The sequence below is a fragment of the Coccinella septempunctata genome, chromosome 6 (genome assembly GCF_907165205.1).
Source record: "Coccinella septempunctata chromosome 6, icCocSept1.1, whole genome shotgun sequence".
Lineage (NCBI taxonomy): Eukaryota > Metazoa > Arthropoda > Insecta > Coleoptera > Coccinellidae > Coccinella > Coccinella septempunctata.
Genome location: NC_058194.1, coordinates 28,569,040 through 28,592,879, shown reverse-complemented (window position 1 = coordinate 28,592,879; position 23,840 = coordinate 28,569,040). Strand labels below are relative to the sequence as shown.

At 34.4% G+C, this 23,840-nt stretch overlaps 1 protein-coding gene across 23 annotated transcripts; it reads left to right on the top strand.

Moving 5' to 3' along the window:
* Positions 1–23,727, top strand: LOC123315664 (tropomyosin-2). Of its 23 annotated transcripts, none has more exons than XM_044901479.1 (10): positions 1–154; positions 4,952–5,095; positions 5,201–5,326; positions 12,913–13,046; positions 13,842–13,959; positions 18,227–18,297; positions 18,565–18,640; positions 19,304–19,366; positions 21,194–21,263; positions 23,446–23,727. In XM_044901479.1, the coding sequence occupies exons 2-10, from the start codon at positions 4,982–4,984 to the stop codon at positions 23,523–23,525; spliced, it is 852 nt and encodes a 283-aa protein (XP_044757414.1). In that variant the 5' UTR covers positions 1–154; positions 4,952–4,981; the 3' UTR covers positions 23,526–23,727. The 23 variants fall into 23 exon arrangements, with proteins under 23 accessions (XP_044757414.1, XP_044757413.1, XP_044757411.1 ...); XM_044901478.1 differs by lacking the exon at positions 18,227–18,297 and adding an exon at positions 17,300–17,370; XM_044901476.1 differs by lacking the exons at positions 19,304–19,366; positions 23,446–23,727 and adding exons at positions 19,534–19,596; positions 21,523–22,769.
* Positions 23,728–23,840: the final 113 nt, after the last annotated feature.

Genomic DNA, 23,840 nt, shown 5'->3' with positions numbered 1-23,840 from the left:
TGTCGTTTTCTGATTTTAGCCTCGCTCTGTATATGTGGAGGGGCTTCTCCCGGTATGGTGCCCCGTAAGTCGATAGCACTTTTCTCAAGTTGAATAAGACAGTCGCTCTCTAACCTCGTGCCGTGTGTTGTCAGCAGTTATTTTGTTGCTTACGGTGAGTATTACGCTAATTTTCACGTAAATCTATGGGGTTATACCCCTGGAATCGCACCTTTTCACGTGTTTTTTCGCTGTTTCGGTACGGTTGTAGCCGTTCAGATTTGTGTAGGAGTAAAGTAGGAGCAGACTTGACTTAATGACATTGCTGGGATTCCTCGACTTCTTGCAGGTTGCAATAGTTGTTATCATATCTGCATACCTGCAGGAAGGATGTTGCAGAAATTGTTTTTCAGCGGGGAAAGTACAGTTTTCTTGACCGACGTGTTTTTGACACAGATCGTTTCTCTTATGAAACAACTTATACTAATATTGTCGAAGAATTTGATGTGTTAAGGGGTTCAATTTTTTAAATAATCATAAGTTCTCAAGACCATATCAATGAGGGTTACAGATAACAGAAGTTGCATTGAATATGATAAATTTTCTATTATCGACAATATCGACATACCATCGATTGAAGCAACGACAAAATGACTCATTACGTACATATTTGATCGGAGAATCTTCTTTGGAAATATTGCTCATGGAATTCTACACTCGCATTGGTGGCATTGCAAATTTTCTCTTTGATATACAGGATAAGTTACCTGGGGTCTATTGCACCAAACTTTAGGTACCTTGCAACTTTTCACTGTGCATTGTCTCAAATTCGATCTAACTGAAAGAATGCTTCTCAGTTTCACTTTGCTTTTTACAATCCTTAGGATTCTAACTGATATTATAATTTTGATGGTTTTTTTCACAGAAATAATACTGCAATTCTAGAAATAGATCATGCTTCATTTCAAAACTTCAGAGTACGATTTGATATAGCTTAAGTTAGGTATAGAAGTAGTTGAAGTCTTATCATGTTCAGAAACATAAGTTTGATCAGAATGTCATTATCGTTGTATTTATAGTTTTCAGTTTAAACCATAAATTGAACTAAAGCCAAGTCTAACAAGTGTTATTGATTGCCAAGTCCTTTGCATAAAATGAATATCCGATCCATTTCTACGACAATGTCGGTGATAAAACAAAACCCTTCATCTATAGTATCTACTGATTCTTCTTACTTTTGACAGGTTTTAATTTGATGAGGTTTAGCAGATGTTGACATTTTTTAATTCTTTTCTGGTTGTGTCCCATCCAGTTCTTCTTTACACCGTTATGAGCTGAAGAATAACGATTTCCTACACAAAAAAGAGATTGGAGTTAATAAGACTATCAAATATGGATAATGATAATCAATTAACAATCGATATTGCGATAAAAACCTTCTAAATGATGGAAATCCTATTAATTTGTAGGTTAGGGCCTTGAGAGAAGACCCATATAAGGTTCGAATTAACCTGAATGGTAACATCACTACTGACAACATCCCTTATGGAATGACTTCTATTGTTTGCAGAACAACCTTAACCTTTTATGAGATGGGTTCTTTTCTACACTTTCACGGTCTAGATGAGGTCTTTTTTTCGATAAAACCTTTTTGCTCAAAGAAAGAGTTCCCAATTTTCTTCACAGGACATAATATCTAATGGAATTCAATTTTTAATTGATGTAATGCTGAATTGAGGTGATATTCTGCCGACAAAAAATCATTATAATCTTTCGAAAATTCTCGAATGTTCAAGTATTAATGAAAAATGATTAAAAGTTGGCACTACTTTGTTATTTGAGAATTCTTTTCCAACCATAATTACATGATAAATCTGTTTCGATAATGATTCAGTGTCTCATGGTTTTATTATCTGGAAGTCTCGTGATTCATGTCTCTAATGAAAAACACAGGTTTGTCATCACTTTCGAAATGACCAAAATTTCGACTAACGTATTTCAACGAAACTACACAATTGGGGGCTCTTGAAATTGAAAATTCTAACAGCCAAGGTGAATGGGACTATAAAACCATCCAAATATGAAGAACTATCAAAGGTTGCAATTATCAAAGTTATTCAGAGTACGTGCTCTTTGTTATAAACTCCAATTTCTATATCTAGTTCTACTCATTCTCGACAGCAGATTCAAATGCTCGTCGTCGTTAATTGAAATATACAAGGTGATTCGAAAAGAGAAGGTTTCATGAATGAACATACATCTAAATAAAGGTAGTCGAATTTTGAGCATTTTATGTTTCATCCAATTCTTATTACCTAATTGTGTTTCACGAGTAGGTATATGCATTTCGAAAACTACCAATTTTGGGTGAACTATACTGATTTTAATAGAGCCAATATACTACACAAATTAGAGACAAACAACAAATGGATTTGGAATCTTTCAACACAGATTCAGTTTGAAAATTGCGTTCATTATCACCAGAACGATCAGTACCTATACCTGCATAATTTTTCTTCAGAAAGGACTTGATTCTACAACACATACCTAGCTATTCTCACATGAAAAGTCATGTGATAGGCAACTTAACAACTTACAACAATTGTAGACGAAAAGTTCTAGTTATGTATGAGTGATTCACTAAAAGATATTGGAAAAAAGGTGGTTATTGAAGCTGATATAGCAAATGATGAAACACGATAAGAAAAAATAACAATTGCTAGCGTTATATTTTTCCAGCTATCTGCTCACATAAAGTTATACTGGAAAGCATGCAACTTTATCGATAAATTGATCTGATTGTCTTTGGAATTCCACAATTCTCAATAAGGAGCATACCAACTAATTTTTGCTGCTGACTCTATTAATAGTGCCAGAGCATACATATCTATATATAAGTTTTTATACTGAGATTCACTCCGTTGGAATAAGATAACATGTGACGTGAACTATCCAGCGATTTACAACTCGAAGTAGGGCGTATGTTTATTTTGGTATGGTCTGAAAATAAAATGCAGATGGGCACAGAGTGGGTTTCTACATTTGATTTAGGTGGTTTTTATTGGGGAGGCACCCATAAAATTATGAAAAACACAGTTTTATGGGTCATTTACAGTCATTAGGTACACTCGATTCTGTTCGGTCAACTTCTGGTATCTATAGAGAGTAGGTATATAAATTTTGGTCTTGGTGGAAATACCCAAGAAACACTACTTGGAGCTCAAACCTAGTAGATGACGTGGGAATTCATCCCAAAATACGGAGAAAATGCAAAAATTTGTTTTCTCAACGTAATAGAACAGATGAAAAATTTGTCCATTTGCAAGGGTTGTGTGCTGATTGTTATATTATTCATGTTGATGCAAAATAATGAGAAAATTCGATAGGTACCCATTGCAATGGGTCCAGACTAATTTTTGTAACAACTATTTATTGTCCCTATCAGCTTTCATCATACTCTCTCTATTGAACTTTTAGATCTTCTTGCGAAACGATCTGCTCACTCTAATTTTATAACGGTGAGACCTTGTACGAAGTTCTAAAATTTGCAGATATAGTAATAGGTGTGAAGGTGAACTAAGTAATTGAATTTTCATACTAAATGATCCACAAATATTGCTAAGCAACTTAGATCAATATCTTGATGATAATGAAATTTCACATTGTGTCAATTCGACAAGGAGAAAGCATTTCTGCCATACAAGGCTCTATAAAATTCGATCGGACATATTTTGTGCCACTTTCCAAAGACTTTTTGAAAGTTCGAAGAAAAAGTGATTTCAAGGCCCTCATTTTTGAATTAGATCCTTCAAAATAAAATAATAATCTTCATAAACCGTGTATGAGACTTTTAATAATCTAAAATATAATCAAACAATTCGCCAAAGAATGCCAACACACAACAAATCATGAGATGCATAGTGTCTGAGGGACAATTTAATGAAACATGATTCTTCAACGAAATATCGCTCGATTAAAGTGAAGGAAATATCCAAACATAGTAAAATCACGATTAATTACGTGCCTTTTTACGTAAATATTTAGGCGGTCATAAAATTCGCGAATTCATAATCAACAATATGAAATGCCAGTATCAATTTTCATTGAATCGTTGTGTGTGAAAGAGGTGAGGTTTTAAATTAGAGTTAGTTGTAACTTCAAATGTTTGTCTCGTTTCGTAAAAAAAATATTGTTATTTCAAACACTATATCTTCACTTAAAGCTTAAAGCTGAAGATTTTGTATATTTCATTGAAGTAATCACAAAATCCGAGCTAGTCAATTTTTGACTGGAAGATTGAGGTATATACCCGTCGACAATATTCAGTTTTTGTCGATGTAAAATTCATTCGTCATTCAAACACCTTCTCTTTTTATGCATCCACCATTTCTGGAAGAATTCTTGCCTCAATTCTTATTCTTGCGAATTTTTGCTCTCTGGAAAACACGCCATATGGCAAACGAACTTGACCTGCGTTAAAAAAAAATGTAACAAGTTCTGCCCTTGATTACGCAGTGAAAATCAGAGATTGATTCGGTGTTATTCAACATATGAAGTGGTCAAGGTGACAGTTTGAATTTTCGCCATATTTGGAAGCAAGTAAGGTTTTAATCCTACTTCGGTTATTTTTCTTGATGACGTTTTATATTGCGAATTCTGCGGTTTGATTATAGATTGTATAAGTATACTGAATTCAGCAGAATGGTTTTACACTATCGAAAGACGTGATGATCATAACTGGAGTGGAATCTGTGTAAATTGGTTTACATTATCTTGGATTAATTCACATTGCACTATGCTAATTAATAAATATTCGATTTGCCAGTAAAGAAGGACCCTAAAATTTGGCTCTTACCTTTAGTTTCACATGCACATAATTTCTTATTTTATTGCTCCCCTTGTTTTTAAAGACAAAACTTTTATTCTTCTTTGAAAGATATTAGTAACTAATGATGGATATCTCTTGTTGCAGTGTTAAAAAAGCGTACTCAAACCAACCAACATGGATGCCATCAAGAAGAAAATGCAAGCTATGAAGCTTGAAAAAGACAACGCTCTTGACCGTGCTGCTTACAACGAACAGCTCGCCAAAGATGCCAATCTCCGTGCTGAGAAGGTAAGAAAATTGTCAGATATCACTCCCAACAGAAAATCTCTTTTCAGCAATTTTTTTATTGAATTTTGCAAGGTTGATTACAGCGTTTTTCATGTTTTTTTATAGGCTGAAGAGGAAGCACGCTCTCTGCAGAAGAAGATCCAGCAGATTGAGAACGACCTCGACCAAACACAAGAACAACTCACACAAGTCAACGGAAAATTGGAAGAGAAAGAAAAGGCTTTACAAAACGTGAGTATTTCCCTGATAAAAATTCCATAAAATTTGCAGCATGATGGACTCCTTAAAAACTAGTCATTTACACCGTTTATTATAGAAGTTTGTACCACATAACTATTGCCCAAGCAGTTTTCGAGTCATAAAATTTTCGCTTGGGTCTAATCATAGACATATTAAACACATGGACACGGCGTAGAGAGAGAGGTGGTGCGGCCGAAATAAGATAGAGCTAGTATGGGCAGAACATTCGTTTGAGCTTTGTATTTATCGGAATTTTCAGAATTTTCTCATCAATTTTAGATCAACTTTGAATGTCGTATCCTTTTTCTATTATGAAAGTAATAATGGTGTCCTCGTAGAGTGCAATTAATAGTACGAAATGAGTTGAAAAGACAGATAAAGTGAAATTTCACAGGTATAGTAACTTCGAATGTATTAATTGATTTATTATATCATAGTTGAATTATTCATTTCAAATCAATAAATGTATGTCAATTCTTTTCTCATCTAGCTAAAATAATACTCAAGAAGCACTTGAGACTAGAAGAGAAAATTAGTATGCTGATTGTAATGTCTATTTTTCAACCATTTGATCAATATTGATCAATGAAATATTTTTTCAGATATTGAACAAGAAATCAGAATATTGTGTTGGCCAAAAATGTGCTCAATTGTTTTTATTCACATCAATTTATTTACAAACTTTTCATGAACTTATCTGTTGTATTTTCCGAGGAATAGTTGCCGAAAGCAAAAATTGTGCTCTTTAGTTCTAATTGGATCATTAAACGCAATCTAAATGATACTAATATTCGTTCAATTTTTTATATTCGATTATAGGTACTTGTTTTTATCTCTAACGGGCGCAAATATACAAATAGAGCTCGGAAATTAATACCATCTTGCCCATACTAGCTCCATCTCATGTTGGCCGCACTCGTGGCTATTGAAACTCACTGAAAGGGCGCGTCCATGTGTTTTATAGGTCTATGGGTCTAATGTTTTATCTTTATGATCTGGATTTGGAAAAAGATCGGAATATTTCTATCACTTCGCAAAGAATGGCCTTCTATGTGAACTATGCAGCGTTTCATATACAATTTAATCGAAAAATAGAAGAATCCTGAAAGATGGACCAACGAATTATAAACATTCTCGACGGGATGTGCAGAGAATGTTCAATTTGTTTTCAGTCTTTCTGTCGTATATTAGTATATTCCCTCCTATTTGTAACCACTCTGATACCGTATAATACCAACAATTTTGTTGTGGTAAATTCGCACCTTCTGACCTTGAAATAGGTCATTATCTCCAGATGGATATGGATATACAATTTCATCTTCCGATCTGATATATATTTATGGTAAGGTAAATACCTTTCATGGGACGTGTATAATGATATAACCACGTTGCATCCAATCATCTGAAACATCCACATTCCTTGAAATTAATTAATTTACCATCGTTTCATTCATTCATCTTGAACTGAATATTGAATTGATTAGATAATATCGTCGTAGTGAACAAAGATACAATAGTATTATAGGTGAATGGTGAGGTTGTTCAGGGAATAATTAAAAATCACTGCTATATTTCGATGAGAAAAATCTTGTTTTCTCATCAAATACCAAAGAGCAACGCTTGCAAATATACTAGGTGATTTCAATTTGTGATTACCCATGTATACAGAGAATGAGCAAAAAATTACGCATAATTGATGTTTTTTTTTTCATTTTTTCGATAGTAGTTCAAAGGCAGCAATATATTTCTTGAAAGTATAGGTACACAGGTACAGAGATAAAAGTGTTGCGTTAACTGATACGCTCAAGCCATTCAAATTCTCTTCAAAAGCCGTTACTTTCGTATTTTTTCTCTCAAATGCGACACCATGACCTCACCAACATGCTATGCATTATGTAAGTTTTATTGTCCTATACACATACATAGGTAGTTCGTTTATCTACATGTTTCATACCAATAAAACGCAAGGTCGTGCTTAGACCAATGAACCTCATGGCATAGAATGAATACCAAACTACAACAAAAAATTTTAGTCAGCCCCCCCGCGTGGAACACAAGAATGAACTCATTTACAAAGTATTCCTCGAATGAAATATTTCCGGCTTTGTTCGCGTATGATTTACACTGCTCCATCTCTGCGCCACATCCTCCGATCTAAAAATATCCAGAGAACCTGATCCGTTGCCAAATATGGGTTCTCAGATTAACTATCCTGCGTCAAGGGATTCTACGTGTGAAACATCCCACGAAACAATAGCGATGGAATCTATCCCGTTGTTTTTGCCCGTTCGAAATGACTCCCATGGAATTTTAAGGAAATAATAAGACATGAATGATTACTCTAATTATGGAACGTGTATCTTGGGTTGCCGGATCGCGACGGACAGGCGTTCGAGAAAATAAGAGAAAGCTGTCATGCGCGCCAACTGTGCTCTGTTTCGAACTGTCACCGCTAGTCCGCAGTAGTAGCAGCAGTTCGTAAGATGTCAGTGGCTATGTGGCCGCTCAAATCAACATCCAAGTGACAATGTCACAAAATACGGGGCCGAGGGGCTCTGCCAAAAAGCGTGGACACCAACACCACCCCAGAAACGAAGGGAGTCGCAGAAAGGCGCTGTTAGAGAAAGATGTAGAAAGTTCAATTACGCCCCTCAGTGAATACAGTCAACAAACAGTGATAACAAGCAGCCCCACTGTGATCAAAAGTGCCTCAATTTCGAATGTAATAAGTGATATTAAGTCAAGTAACGAATGTGATAATGTAGTTATAGACCTAACGAATAGCGAAGACGAATTAGAAAGTAGTAAAGTACCAAGTAAAGAAACAAGCCCATTTTCCACGCCTGTCAAAGATAGAACCAAAAGTAATCAAAACAAACGTTTGCGCCAAGTACATAAGTTACCTGAAGATGATTTTGGGGATGAAGACATGTCGACAATCTACAGACCAGCTGCAGAAGGCTCGAGTCAGAGCGACGAGGAAAGGGACCCCGAATTGGAAGAACTTTCCAAACTTCGTTGTACCTCCGAATGTACGGAAGTTGTTGCTGAACGAGAGAATAGGAGAAGAAGACGATGTGCGGACTATCCAGGACTGGCCTTCAGTTCCATCTTCAGCTCGGACACCCTGATGAAATTCTCGATAATCCGAAATGAATTACACAATATCATGAAGACACAATTGAAGAGGGTATGTTGATATCGAGAAATTAGCATTTCTGCTTCGAATTAAAAAAGGCATTTCCCTTAGATTCGATCTAGTCAGAGAGAAAAATTATATTTAAAAGAATGAACTACGCATAAATAAATAAACTCGTCACTAGTCAGCTGACGTCTGTCACATGGATTTGTTTGTGTCGAGTGTAGACGCAACAGGTAGACGTCATGAGTATCGATCCACATTTAGGTTAGGAAAATATGAAAAGTATACGTTCTGTGCTCTCCCTTCTCCGTTTGAATTTCCCGAAAAATATCATCAAAAAATTAATCTTTGATACCATTAATTGAAATTCATTCATATTGCGATTATTTATTTCTCTATTTTGTATTTATGAACCATAAGTGGCTTCAATGATGCTCAATTTGAGTATTAAGGATGAGCAATAGAGCAATATGTACCTAACTGTTTTATGAAAGTATTCGTATTCATAATTAATCATTTAGTTTTCACTTGATGTAAACTCTCTTGTGAAAGTTATAGAATTGATTAATATTATTCACCTACTTTTTATTGGAGTGAAGAAGTGATAATGTTTATTACACATATCAAAATTATGTAAAAGGTTATATGAAACAATGGGACCTTCAACTTGCGATCGAGATATTGAGAGGGCCACAGACATAGCTCCCTAATTAAAAGAATTGGGATTAAAAAAGTCATCTTCCAATCACCCAAATTCTTCCAGACATTATGTTGTTGTCTTCCTCCATAAACTTCATCATCCACCAAATCTACATTATTTGATCAATATCCTTATCTTGACAAGTTAATAATGGTGACTCCTATCAGGATATTATAACACAATTATCAAAACAACCAAAATGAGTACCTATTCTTGATTAGATATTGCAAATCGGTTTATATTGAAATTATAAACAGTACTCCACCTAAATTGCCCTATTTGGTCTGGAAATGGAACAAACAATCAACTAGGAATATGTATATTAATTTTCCGAAAAAGTAATTAGATAAGGAACTGGACTCTGGACAATTATCTCGGAAATTTCAGTTTAGAGCAAAATATTTCATCGGTTGTTCTTCATTATCCTATGAATTCCTCATAAATAAAAAATTGCCGATTGAGTAATATCCTCGCAACTTATTTATTACTGTTTATCCTTATAAATTCGATCCTCATGAATATTTTCACTATGCATGAGTATCAAAATACCATCGATAGACCATATGGTTCCATCAAAATATGGGCATCAATATCTTGAAATCAGGCCACAATCATTAACATGACCATATATGGTAATAATAGTGATGTAACTTCAATACTTCGAGTCAGTGAAAAAAATCCAGATTGATTTCAATCTCCATTCGTCCTAAAAATATCAGAAAAACAGAAATTGAGTCGCATTTCGATCAAATCATTTGTGTGCATCCTTTCTGTGCAATCTCATATTTTTCTTCAAATATGTCGATCGATTCCAGTATTCATAATAACATGTTTCATTCGTCGATTATTGAAACACTGGTTTTTCTTTCGGTGCTGATTGAGGAATTCTCAATGATCCTTTTTTCTAGAGATTATTTACAAAACATACGTTAAAACCGTGGAAGAAAGAATGTGTCAAACTCGCATATAGTCGTTCAATTACTTGAAAAGGAAGTCCTCGATGGTCGAGTACTACCAGTACTACATCTACCATTATTATCAATTATAATTCAATACAATTGTTAATTACATTTACGATTTCACGGTTTGTCGAACAAATTGGATAAAGCGTTTCGAAATTTGGGGCGCGCCTCTATTCAAAAACGACGGAAGCAGAATATACAGGTGTTTCCTACGCAGTCGCAGACGCCATATTGAATCATAGGCCGGCTCGCCCAGTTTGTTATCAGTTCGCGACCGTTGAAGTTGTTTAGTGTTGCTTTCGTTGTCGTGTTTCATAAAAAAAGTCAAAATGACTACCACATTACCCGTAACAACGTCCATTCTGGATGTACTTAAGAAAAAAATGCGTCAAACGAAAGAGGAGTTGGAACGGTATAAGGATGAATGCGAGGAATACACTAAACGTCTGCAACTGGAAGCTTTACGACGAGAAGAAGTAAGCTATAACTGTACTTCATATTCTCCGGAATCTACAAATATTTCAAAGATGAAACCAGGAAAACAGTACAACAACTAACAAAAATTATATGAATTAATTGTGCCATGTTCCACGTTCACAAATTATCGATTTTAATTGATGACGTATGTGGTCTTTAACCAAATATTTATTTTACCTTGATTGGAATCCTCCATAAGAATTTCTTGTTCCGTTAATATTACGGAAAATTATCGTGAATTATTGCTAGGATACAAAGTTATCATTGCGAATCCTTAACATGTGTTATTTTGAGGTTAATTGAATATACCTGTACCTGATTTTTTCATGAACTCGCGTTTTTATATCCAGTTGATAACCTGTCATGTTTTCCATCTAGTTTCGTTATCGTTAATCATTCCTGATAAAATGAACTGTTATTTCCACTATTATTGGGAATGGGTGAAATGTATCAAGAACTGGTTTACAGTGTTGATTACCTATTCATTGGTGTACTTTATATTGCATGGAACATTTTCCTATTCGTATAGTGGGATAAGTTTATTTCAAATTGTTCTGATGAATTAATCATTTCTGTTATGTTATAGAACATATTGAAACTGAAAAAGTCCATACAACTATCATTATTCAAGTGATGGGTATCCACTTGTTATTATAAAATGATCTGTTCGGATGCACAGTTTATAACAGCCTAAAATTAAATATTTTGGTTGTACTCTGGCAGTACAATATCCGGAGGTTCATAATTGTTTTAGAAAAATTGCCTTTCCATGAATTGCTGAAGAAATTTCCTTAAAACAAACCAATAAATTGATAATTTTGTTGAAAGTTTTCGACAAAATCATAAAAAAAACGAAGGTACCTTGTACAGAGGTGTAGAATTTCCAAAGTCTCGACATACATATTCTCTTCCAACATTCCAACTCAAAATTCGTACTTACATATGTAATTAATAGTTCATTTTCATTGAGCTATTGGGGTGTGCGAAATTAATGTTTTTAGAAATAAAATGACTGATACACCTTCAAGTTTTCATCATTCGTTGAGTTACGCAGGTGAAAAGTATTGTAATAAGTATACTTGATTGAGAGATCTGTCTAAATAAGCTTCACTTCAGCATTTATTATTATTCACACCAAAGAGAATGAAAGAAACTTTAAAAATTAAAATATTTCATGCCATATGTAGGCACCTCCTATTTTGGAAGCAATTCTTCCTCTGTTGTTAGGCGTGACTCAACTCGATTAATACGCTAAAGAAGTCGATAAAATGAGTAATTCTCAACAAGTGAACAGCATTCGACAATGCGTGTAAACATTCGTAAAAGGGGCCAAAACAAAGCGTTGCATCACAACGCCATTCGAAAAATAGTCATGGCCAAACTATACGTCACTGATGAAAGACCGGAAGGAAGTATGGGTTTTGGGTACTAACTTTGTTCTGTGATAGTATCCGCTACCATAATAATTATGATTTTAGGGAGTGGATTGTTTTCGAACGATCTGCGAGAATTCTGGTTCATCAATCGCATTGGCCGATCTTTAAGGGTAGAAAAACGCGCAAAAATGGAAACTACATGTGAAAATTCTAAAGAAATTAGGAAAATTCTTTTGGAATTGAGAATTGACTAGTTCAGGAGTTCAATTTGAAATTAATAAAGCTAAAAACATTAGATACATGAGAATCATCGAACTCGACTTATTTCAAACGATTCTATTCATACATACACTTCCCTTAACTTGACCCACCTGAAGATGCTTTTGTGATAGCGAAACACGTGAAGTGTTTAACGCAATGATTCTTTTGAGAATCATTTTATTCGGTTTCTACTGTAGTATGTCGGGCGATTGAGAAAATCCACTATTATTTCTGTTCATATAGTTTTATTTTTAAATCCACATATAAAAGCGCATCTAACAGTTCGTCAGGGCTACCACCGTATCCTCCTTCCATTCTAACCTAACTTATCACGCGCAAGCGCAAATACATAAGAGTTCCGAACATACAAATAGGTTTGTTCGTAGAGTGGTTTGCAACGGTTGTGAACTGTACAGAGCAAGCGCAACGCAATTCCATTTTAGGGTAGCGAAAATCCATTTGCGCTTGCTCTTTACAGTTCACAACCGTTGTGAACCACTCTACGAACAAGCCCTATATATAGGTTATTAGATCATAAAGATACATAGAACACAGAACAACATATAGGTTATCTTCGTAAAGCATATGATACAAATGTCAAATACTATACTAGCATGATTGAATATCGATCAATAATCGTTGTTTTTTTTTTATTTCAGGCGGAATCGGAAGTAGCCGCTTTAAACCGTCGTATTCAGTTGTTGGAAGAAGACCTTGAACGTTCTGAAGAACGTTTAGCTACAGCTACTGCCAAATTGGCGGAGGCCTCCCAAGCTGCAGACGAAAGTGAAAGGTTTGTTTTCCCACCCTTTTGAAGATAACATGCGCCCTCAATGTTGTTTGTCGACTATTCTACACAGGGGTTGTATACGAAATTAAAAAAAATACACTGGTTTTTCACCAAATTTGTAGTCCAAACAATTCACATGATGATATACTGAGTCTCATTGCAATAAGAACACCCTGTAGTAGGAATATTTCAGCATGACTATCACAATGTCATTCTCAATGTCGCTGTCATAGTCTTCATCACTGTCATAATAAAAAAATTACATTCATAATTTTACCTGAAGCATTTACGCTTATGATCGAGACAACATGTATGATTGAATGACGTTACACTTGACATTGACATTACGCTTAAGACTAATGACAGTGATATCTATGTGAGGCATATAATACATTGTATTGCCAAAACATCTACTGAGATTAGGACTGGCAACTATGAATGACAATCATATACAAATTAAGACATCCTAAGGGCCCCTCTATGGTTCGTTGTCACCATCATAGTCCTCATCATTGTCTGAGTATAAATCGTAAAATCAAAATAATTCTGTGCCGAAACTTTCATAAGGCGCAGATTAAGATTGATCCAAGTTATATTTGTTTTTGTTTAATTTTTATGTTCACTTTTCAATTTCTCATTAATATGCGTGAAAATTTCCTTCTTCGCGTCTCTATGCAATGATTTCGACGTAAATTTTGTTGTTCTGCTGGAATATTCCGAACTATGCATAGTCGACCATCTGCATTGAAAACTGTGTGTTCCTCATTAACATCCACAATCTTCCTTGAATCCCGTCAGGATATGCAAAGCCCTGGAAAGCAGAAGTAACATGGAAGACGACCGAGTGACCCTTCTAGAAGAACAACTTGCCCAAGCTAAACTGATAGCGGAAGAAGCAGACAAAAAATACGAAGAGGTAGTTTCCCCTTCCCTCCTCTTCACTTTGAACTCGGCGGATTCGAAGAAAGAATATTTTCCAAGATGGGAGGGGGAAAATTACCCATCGACCTTGGAAAATTTTCTTTGTTCGATTCCTGTCGGTTATAGATAAGGAGTTAGAATAAGGTTCTGTTCTGAAGCAGGTTTTTAGGCGACCAGGGTCCAAGGCGTGGTGTTGCAGATTTATTTCTGTTAATATTCGAACAACTCAGATCCATCGGTGTTGTTATTATCCAAAACATGCCTTAATAATGATCCATCGTATTTGACACTTCTTAGACCTTTCAAAATTCATTCAGAACACGGTTGAAGAAGCCCATCTACGACAATCGTCAGACTTGTCAGTCTGTCAATACTAAATTTAGGTTTGACATAAAATAATATATGAAATGAATTAAAGAAGGCAGAAGTATTTGAAGCCATATGTTTTAACTTTTTAATGAATTCAGACAATTAAAAAAAGATTATCTTAACACCTTCTACCATTGGATCATTTCAACTGCTATGTAGACAGCGGAGGGATTGGTTTTCCCATCTTTCTGTTCGAACCGTATGTATCTGAGTTGTCGATGACAGTTCAACTGTGCATCGTTATCTTGTCATTTATATTTTGAATTTACTTTTTCATTAGGCAACGCAAAATTCTCGAGAATCGCTCATTGGCCGATGAAGAACGTATGGACGCACTCGAGAACCAATTGAAAGAGGCCCGATTTTTGGCTGAGGAAGCCGATAAAAAATACGATGAGGTTTATAAAAAATACTTGACTTAGCATATTTTCGTTTTTTTTTTGTGTTGAGAAAGCGTTTCAGTGTGCGCTCTAGTTCTTTTCTGATACTTGGCTACTAACACAGTGTCTTCCTCAGTGGTGTTGAGTGGTAACGACGGTAGATGTCGCGCTTGTCCGCGAGGCTTGATACGACAGATAGGTAGAAGATCGAAACGGATAATGTGAAGTGAAAAAAAATGATGTGACGAAAGATGTGGTGGCGTAGTGCGTTACGCTGTCAAGTCGCCGACAGTTCCGTCCTTTTAAGATTTTAACTTTGGTTGGTGATGTGATTGGGGCTTAATTGTTGAAGGTATCGATAAGGGGGGTGCGATAATGATAATATTACGAAAAAATATTTTAGATTTTTATTGTTGACCATCTGATGGGTTCAAAATATTATTGCAGCAATATCTATTGAACAGGATCAGTTTGACGCTGTCACTGTTCGAACAGAGGCGTTTTCTTCGAAAGGGCAGCTGAAACGAATCGAATGCAGCTTTTTTTTATATGTACACCACTGCCCTCAGTCTAAAACTTATTATTTAAGACCATAAAAACAGGCGATCAGAAAGTGGAATTATTGTTGTATAGCTTCTGGTTATCATTGTTTTATATTGTGACACAATTTATTGTCAATCGACAGTAAATGATCGATTGGAATATTGAATGTTTCGATCTTTCAGACGTCTTCATGTCATATGTCAGATGTAATATCAGTGATCAGTTGAATTGATAAGCAGAAGACTAAGATATTCTTCAGTTTTAGTGATATCTAAATTCACCCACAATGCTGATATCAAGTTTTTCAATGTGGGCAATAAGTACATGTTATCTCGAACAATCTTTGAGTGTTCCTTTCTGATCATCCTGTGCCTTGTGGTGAATACATAACCAATGAAAATTTATATGAGTGTATTGCGAGTAATAAAGTTGAAAAAGTAAACATAAGTAATTTTTCAATGGTGACTTTGTCATCGTGTGTTGTAACCTTGTATAATTTTCAGAATATGCGTAGTATAGGCAGCTTTTGGCACAATCCTGAGTAATAAAAGGTGAATGACTAGTATTCCGACCGTAGTAAAGACTTCATTCTTGTTTACCGTTTGAAAATTCTGTTTGGATGGCCACTAAAAAGGAAGAGAAATATTAAATGTCTATACGAATTGTTGTTTATCAGAATTCTAAGATATTTTATCGCTCCCGTTTGTTTACCAGTTCTGATAAGAATTTATTTTGAAATTAATCGAAATGCACATCAAATATTTGATCACTGAGATCACTGTATTTTTATCGCAGTGTGTCATGAGTATAAGGAGTGTCTCGTACTTCTTAGCATTTTGTCTATGCGAGATAAATCTTTTTTTTTTTCAACAATGATCAGATTTTTCATAACTTTGTGAATTATTGTTAATTTCGTTCTCCTTATTCATCAGTTAGTCTTGCTGGCAATAATATTTTGTGCTTCTCACTCAGTAAAACGGTCAGTCTTGTAATCCACTGACAGTTAATGTAACTTTGATGTCTAATTTGGAATTATTTTGATTCTGGCGATTCGTTTGTATATGTAGTTTTATCTGAATTGAAAATTGTCTGGAATGTCGAGGATTTAAGTGTGCGTTGAATATTATTTGAACTCTGGAATACAAAGCGAGATCATGAACAGATGGAAAAAAGGATATATGCAAGTGGCGATAATCAGATGAGTACGTAAATTTTCTTGGCATAATACGTCATTTTGAAATACAAATTGCATCGTAAGATATCCATTTTTTATGGGATTCAATTCGCCAAAGAAACGAGTGTTCAATTTGCCATGTATCTCGCATTATTTATTTTTTCTGCTGGAAACGGTAAAGCTTTCTCTAACTGCATTCCGGCGTCATATTTTCCTGGCTGAAATCCACGTTTTTAACGGATTTTTTCTATATTACGCGTTACGTGTATTGCATTAACCACTCATTAAAACTGTAACAAATATGAATGTGTGTTCAGAGGCTTAAATAACAACCAACAGTAAAGAGTGATATGGGAATACATTAGACAATCAGGTTGGCAAGTTCTTCCAATCGTAACAGTTTTATTCACACCGCATAATATACAGCATGTCCCTCTTCAGAGAATCAATGCAAGATTGACCAACTTGTTTGTGTTCAAGTTCTTGAGTCTTTGAAAGTTGGAACAAAATTCGATTTAATCCTGAAGAAATAAAATTATAATTCTGGAAATATTGAAGCTGGACTTCTTAAGTTCCTGGATGGATCCCCTTCCTCCTGGGTGGAACCACACCTTAAATTTTTATTTTATTCATTCATGCAAAGAAACTTAGGCGAAATTTCAAAAGTATCATTGATTGTCGTGTAGCTTCAATTTTTTACATGGTATTGTATTCCATTCACTCTATTGTATCTCTCGAGGCATCGTACTCATCAACTAACGTATAGCGTTACGCAACTTATTAACAGAAATAAAATTAAAACCTTGTTTTCCGTCACGACCGGTATACGTTACGTGCCAATGGATCTGAAACATTTTATTGATATACAGGTTGCCCGTAAATTGGCCATGGTTGAAGCAGATCTCGAGAGAGCCGAAGAACGTGCAGAAACAGGAGAATCGTAGGTGTCCCGTTTGAAACGCGTGGTTGTTGTGCATGTCTCGAAAAGACCAGTTTTTCCTATTCTAATGTGTGTTTTTTTTTGTCTACTTGCATTGAAATGTGTTTTTTTTTTCCTATTTATATTTTATTCTATTGACCTTTTTTGACTGTGCTGAATCCACAAGTTTCATTTACATTTATCTTGAATGTGGTGAGCGTTACTCTTTGTGCCCACTTCAATTCAACGTTACCAGCGGTTTCTTCGTGAATACTAATGGTGACATTGACTATGAATGTGCTTTCCTTGATACTCGTTTACCGACGTTAATTTTCAATTTGAATTTCGCGGACATTCCAAGTATGTTAGATAATTCTTTATGCACACTGTCGTGTATGACTTGTTCATCGCAGAAACAATATTAAGTGATTACCCTTTGATTACGGGGAAGCTATATAAAGATAGATTTAGCTGGAATAATAAGGGTTTGCTTGCTGGAGGGTGAAACGATGAATTCCAATTTCAGCATAGTATTTTTTCAATAAAAATTATAGGGTGTGAGCACGAATAGATAATCTGAATGATGTATTCCAGCCGGCATTTCATATCGGATATTGTAATTGTTGTAATTCAGTGTTGACCTGAAAAAGTGATGATTCATAGGTGACATTGGGTATGGCCGGTAACAATTCAGAAAATTAAGCATTCCAATCGGAAAAAATGCGAACTAAAACCGTTTTACGCCCTCAAGAAACTAATATGCTGAAGGATGATCCCCTTTATTTTTTTTTTTTTCGAATTGAATGAAACTTATGGATTCTTCAGTACTGATTTTTGTGTGAACTGCTTGTATTTCTGCATGATTTGATGTTGCTAGGTTGCCCGTAAATTGGTACTGATGGAACAGGATTTAGAAAGGGCAGAAGAACGCGCTGAACAGAGTGACAGGTAGGTCAGAAATATTCAAGTCATTTTATGGTTCAAAAAGCTCGTTAAAAATTGTCTTAGCCGAAAAGCCGGGGATTTTCAGGCTCTATCGCGTCCTTAAAGCCATTTTATATTCAAAATTTTGTTTAAATCGAACAACATTTTCATCAAAAATCTAGTACAAATTGAACTCAGGTAGTATTTGTGTGCTTGTTGTGTAGTGTGGTTCCTTGAATTGTCCCATGATGGAATATTTTTCTTCATTTAACGTTTTTTATATTTTTTCAGGAAAATCGTAGAGCTTGAGGAAGAACTTCGTGTTGTAGGCAATAACCTTAAATCCCTTGAAGTATCTGAAGAAAAGGTGAGAAATTTTTCTGATACAATTCCAGATTATTATCTATTCCTTAAATTGAAAGGTTTCAACCAATTTTTTTCCACTTGAATTTAAATAAACTCAATATTGCGACACTTCAAAATTTTTTTTCATTCTTAATAGTCTTGAAATTTTCATTGGTCACGCCGATTAATTATTTAATGTGTTGAACGAAAAATATCTCGGATACAGGCCATGAATTTTGTTTGTTTTTTATTTTTAACTTTTGAGCTTACCACTTTGTTCTTAATTCAGCATAGAACAAAGGAAGAAAGGTTCTTCATAATTTTAATTTAAATGAATCAGAAGATTCTTCAAACATTTACTGAAACACAACCAAATTTTTGATTATTTCTAATTGTTTGTTGTAAGCCCAAAACAAAAAACAAATCTCATTCAAACTGTCTTTGTTTCATTGTCGTGATTTTCTTCGACGGCTATAGCAAAACTAGTCCGATTTATTATTATTGAAAACGATTTTATTCCATTTAGTTTCCATTTTCATTGAGAACTGAATAATTATTTTATCATTCAGTATAGAATCGCTCGATTTGAGTTATATTATCTGTTCGTAACCAAATTATGTTCTTCAATGAAAATAGAAGCGCGAAAACCCACTTTCAGCCATAAATAATACGAATATTTATCCAGGCCAACCAACGTGAAGAAGAATACAAAAATCAAATCAAGAATTTGACCACCCGTCTAAAGGAGGTACACACCTGAGTATAGCGTGTGAATCTGCTTGATTTGTGATTTTTTCTTTTCGTTTTAACCCTGACCAATTCAGACACAAACCGATCTGAATTCGTCGATTTTTTGCATGATTTTTTTAGTATTTTATTTTTGTGCTTTATATGTTATCCATAAATGTTGAATAGGCCACAGCGAGGGAAGAGGAGTACTCGGTGGCACTTAGACAGGTGGAAGACAAACTTGCGGAGGTAACAACTAATTGAAAACCCCCTTTTTTCTTTTATTCATAAAAGGTTTTGGCTGTCTGTTGGACGTTGGAGGGGCGTATGTCTTCAGATGTATTTATCATTGTCACTTCACTTTAGTATTGTCTTGATCTGTATAACGCATGTATGTATAGCATTGTTTGTGTACAGGCTGCCATTACAAGAGAGCATAGTGAGGATATAATTCATTCCATGTCTGATAAGTTGCGTGAAGTAAGTTTAGATATGGTCGGTTCTACATTCACAATTTATGTCTATTGGGGCAAATGAAATATACTTGCTTTCCTTACACATTTCAACCTCTCATCCTCATGGGTATAACGGAAACGAACTCAAAGGCAAAGAAAAAATAAAACAATAAAAAAACAAACGTTGACAGAAATCCATTTGGTATAACCATATAATGTATTGAACGAATCATTATATGTTCTCTACTTAATTGCTTAATGCTTTAAATTGTTGACACAGAAATTTGGCACATTCTAGCATCCAAAAACGAACTTTTTCACTTTATTCTTTTGAGTTAAATCGACATGCTCGATGTTGAAATCTATTCGTCTATTGAGCTTGTTTCCACAACTTTTTTCATTTTTCTCTCATTTTTTTTTTCACGGATCAGAGTATTTTTTGTCATTCTTCAATTCATATTAATGATACATTTAGGTACTGTGTCTTTAAAAAAAAATTCAAAAGAGAATACTCTGATCTTGAAAGTATTAAAATTAAAGTATTTTAACTGGAGAAATACTGGAATAAAACCGGTAAGTTTTAAGGGATTGAAAGATTTTTCACGTATTCGTGTGATTTATAAATTTGGGATAAGATGAAAATTCTCTACTCAATCGTCGAAACTTGGGACCTACCTAACATTTCTTCTTCGAATTTCCATCTTTTCACCGCATGTTATATATAGCATATTATTGCCTAGCTTGATATGGTAGTAATTCAAGGATTTCTAGAAGATGCACTGCTTAAAAGTCATTTTTGTTTCATTGAATTGAACTAACCAATAAGAACAGAGTCTTTATAATTAACTATTAACAACGCTCATCACTCAAGAGTTTTAAACTAAATATATATTTTCAAAATTGACTACCATATTAAAATCATTTATGAAGACCCTGTTTCATATCTAGATCATTCACAGGTTGAGGCAATATATGTTTCATTTTCTAAAGCTTTCTGCATGCAGTTTGGATTATCTTTTCACATTTGTGTAAAAAAAATTCCACTTTGTGTGTTTGTTTCATTGAATATTATCTGTTCACGATTTTATTCGAAAATGATTCCATTGAACTCGTTGGATTCAATCTGTCAGACGTTTTGGTTCATGCTGCCATATCATGCAGTTATTTCAACTTATTTGTTTCTTTAGTTAAGATCATCCAAATTTCATGCATTCAAATGTTCAGTGGAATCGTTTCATCATCGATCTACTTGCTTAACTTTCAGTTTGAACTACTCAAGTTGGTCAAATTTTCTATTTTTTTCATTGAGTCATTTCTCTATTGAGTAATTCAAATTGAAACTGACAAAAGTTGGATATTGATCATATTTTAATCACTATTTCATTCCACAGGCTGAAGCTCGTGCTGAATTCGCAGAACGTTCTGTTCAGAAACTCCAGAAGGAAGTTGACAGATTAGAAGGTAAGTTCGCTATTGATGTGCATTAAAGAAAATCTAACTATGCTGTGAAAAAGTACTCGCGGAATTATTTATCTTCAATGAATCAGTGCAAAATTGAAAGGAGACAGGGGAGATATTTCTTTCCTTGGTTATAAGATTCTTTTCAATTTTTACATCTATAGCCAGAAGTTTTTTTTATTAATTTCATCTAATTTTGTTGTTTTTTTATTTCTGTATTTTTTTGTTTGTTTGATTTTAACCCTAACCTTTAACATTGCAGACGAACTAGTTAACGAAAAAGAAAAGAACAAACGGCTCTCAGACGAGATGGAGGCAACCCTTTACGATATTCAAAATATGTAATTTAAGGATTCCTCTCCTTGAGCAACCAGTATATAATGAAAAAACGCAACATACATTCCCAAATCGATGTTCAAATTGGTGCTTCTAAAAAAATTACGTAGTCTTAGAAATTCCGATTTCGCATTATCAAATTCGTTTAGTTTTTGAATAGTTTGAGGCTAGCCATTCCGTTGATCTCTCCTCTATTGCAATATGATCAACAACTGCCATATACAGACTTGATAGCGTCTTTGATGTCCGATTATTTAATTTAATGCAGAGATTCCTTTGATGTGGGATCATTGATTGTCTATAATTTGTCTGAATTAAGGTAGCTAAAAATGGTTCGAAGGTTCTCACAGTTTCTTTATATGTACCAAAATTTAAAGTTTGTTTTATACTGATTAATATTTATTTTCCTTGAGTTTGGGAACTTTATGTTCGGTGAATTGATAACTGGCGGTTATTTTTGTAAATAGTTTTATTATAATTTATACTTTCCTCATCTGGAGAATTGCATTCGGCATTAGGAGAACAATATTGAATATTTATTTTCTATTGTTTTTATTGATTTGGTTATGATATGAAAAGTTTGTGACATTTTGATTTTTGAAAAGGATTAATTTCGAATGTGTACATTCCTTCAATGTGAAAACACAATTTAATCACCGATGTTGACTTATAAGCTTAAATAAAAAGCTTTTGCTTAAATTCAAGAAGAAACTATTCTTTCCGTCGTACTTTCTTAGTTTATGTCTGTTAGGAGAAGATATTTTCAAGATAAAGATTCGCATTTATATATTTAGTTACTTGTTTTACTGATATTCAAGTTCTATCGTGCGAAAAAAGTCCGAGTTAATTTCATTGAATGACTCATTTTGTACGATTTAAGTCTCTTTCAGTTATTTTGAGCAACTGAACTTTTCATATAAGGCAAAATTATAACATCTTGCTTACAAAGTTTCAAATGATTCAATAAGTTCGAGATTCAATTCGAGCAGGTTTCAATCTTACATAATTATTTTTATATATTTCGTTTTGAAGCTTCAGCTTGATATGTTTAAAAAAAGTTGTTTGAATTTCACAAAAAAGTATTATGAAGAAATTTATTTTAGGGCCTGTTTATATCTAATTTACATTGTATTTTTTATGCAATTACACTAATAACACAGAGATTTTAATTTATTTTTGTATTATTTTTTTTGCTTTGCATGGTTTTCCCCCTCCTTCGTGTGTCCAATAACAACGTGTTGTGTGAAAGAGACTCGGTCGTTCGCAGGTTAAGATCAAATTTTTGATTTTTCTCTGTGAATTATAGATCGTGTCATCATGAGCTTCATATCGCAATTATGTAAAAAAAGGTTATTTTCAAGAGTTCAATGTTAAATAACGAGATTCCTTACTAAAGGGCCTTTTACGTTGCCTACCGCTAGGTAAGTTTGATTTTTGAGAAGTAGAAATCACCGCCGACTTTGAAATTAATGATTTGATGGCAGGAAGCCCCATCTGAATACAGAAAATTTCATTCAAAAACCTTATACCTCGACTGCAACGCCGCCTACCTAGCTCGATTGTAATTCTGAACCAACAGGGGCACAACCTTAACCTACACAATTTCACCAAATTCCTCCCAACTCTACTTCAACGCCACCTTGCCTTAACCCACACAAAATTTCATAAAAATGGTTCTAGTCGATCTATCTGGCTATCGATGTCAGAAAATGATTTGGGAGGGACAAAAACTGTTGGACGAGTGGGACAATATATAATTTCATTCAAAAATTGAGATGAAAGGCGATTTTTTGCGATATGAAGTTCACTAACATCTACCGACACATATCTACAACACGAATGATTATAGATGAGCTGGTTGCCGAGAAAGAGCGCTTCAAGGAAATTGGGGACGATTTGGACACAGCCTTCGTCGAACTCATCCTCTAAATTTTTCTTTTGCAATGTGTATATCTCATATTCCCGAAGTTTCTCGATGATCCTCCGGTAAGGTTAAATGTTTCCTCCATCAAGATCGGTCTGAGGTCTAAGCGACTCTGTATCATCGAGAAATTTTCATTATTTTTCAACTTATAAGTTCTGTATATTTATTTATTTATGTGTATTTAATTTATAAATATGTTTGGTTGATTATTGTGTTTTATTTTATTTATTACCTTTTTTTTCTTGTAAAATCTCAAAAATGCCCCTTGAAATAATACAAACTGAAGAATAAATTTTCCCGAAATGTATGAAACAGCACAA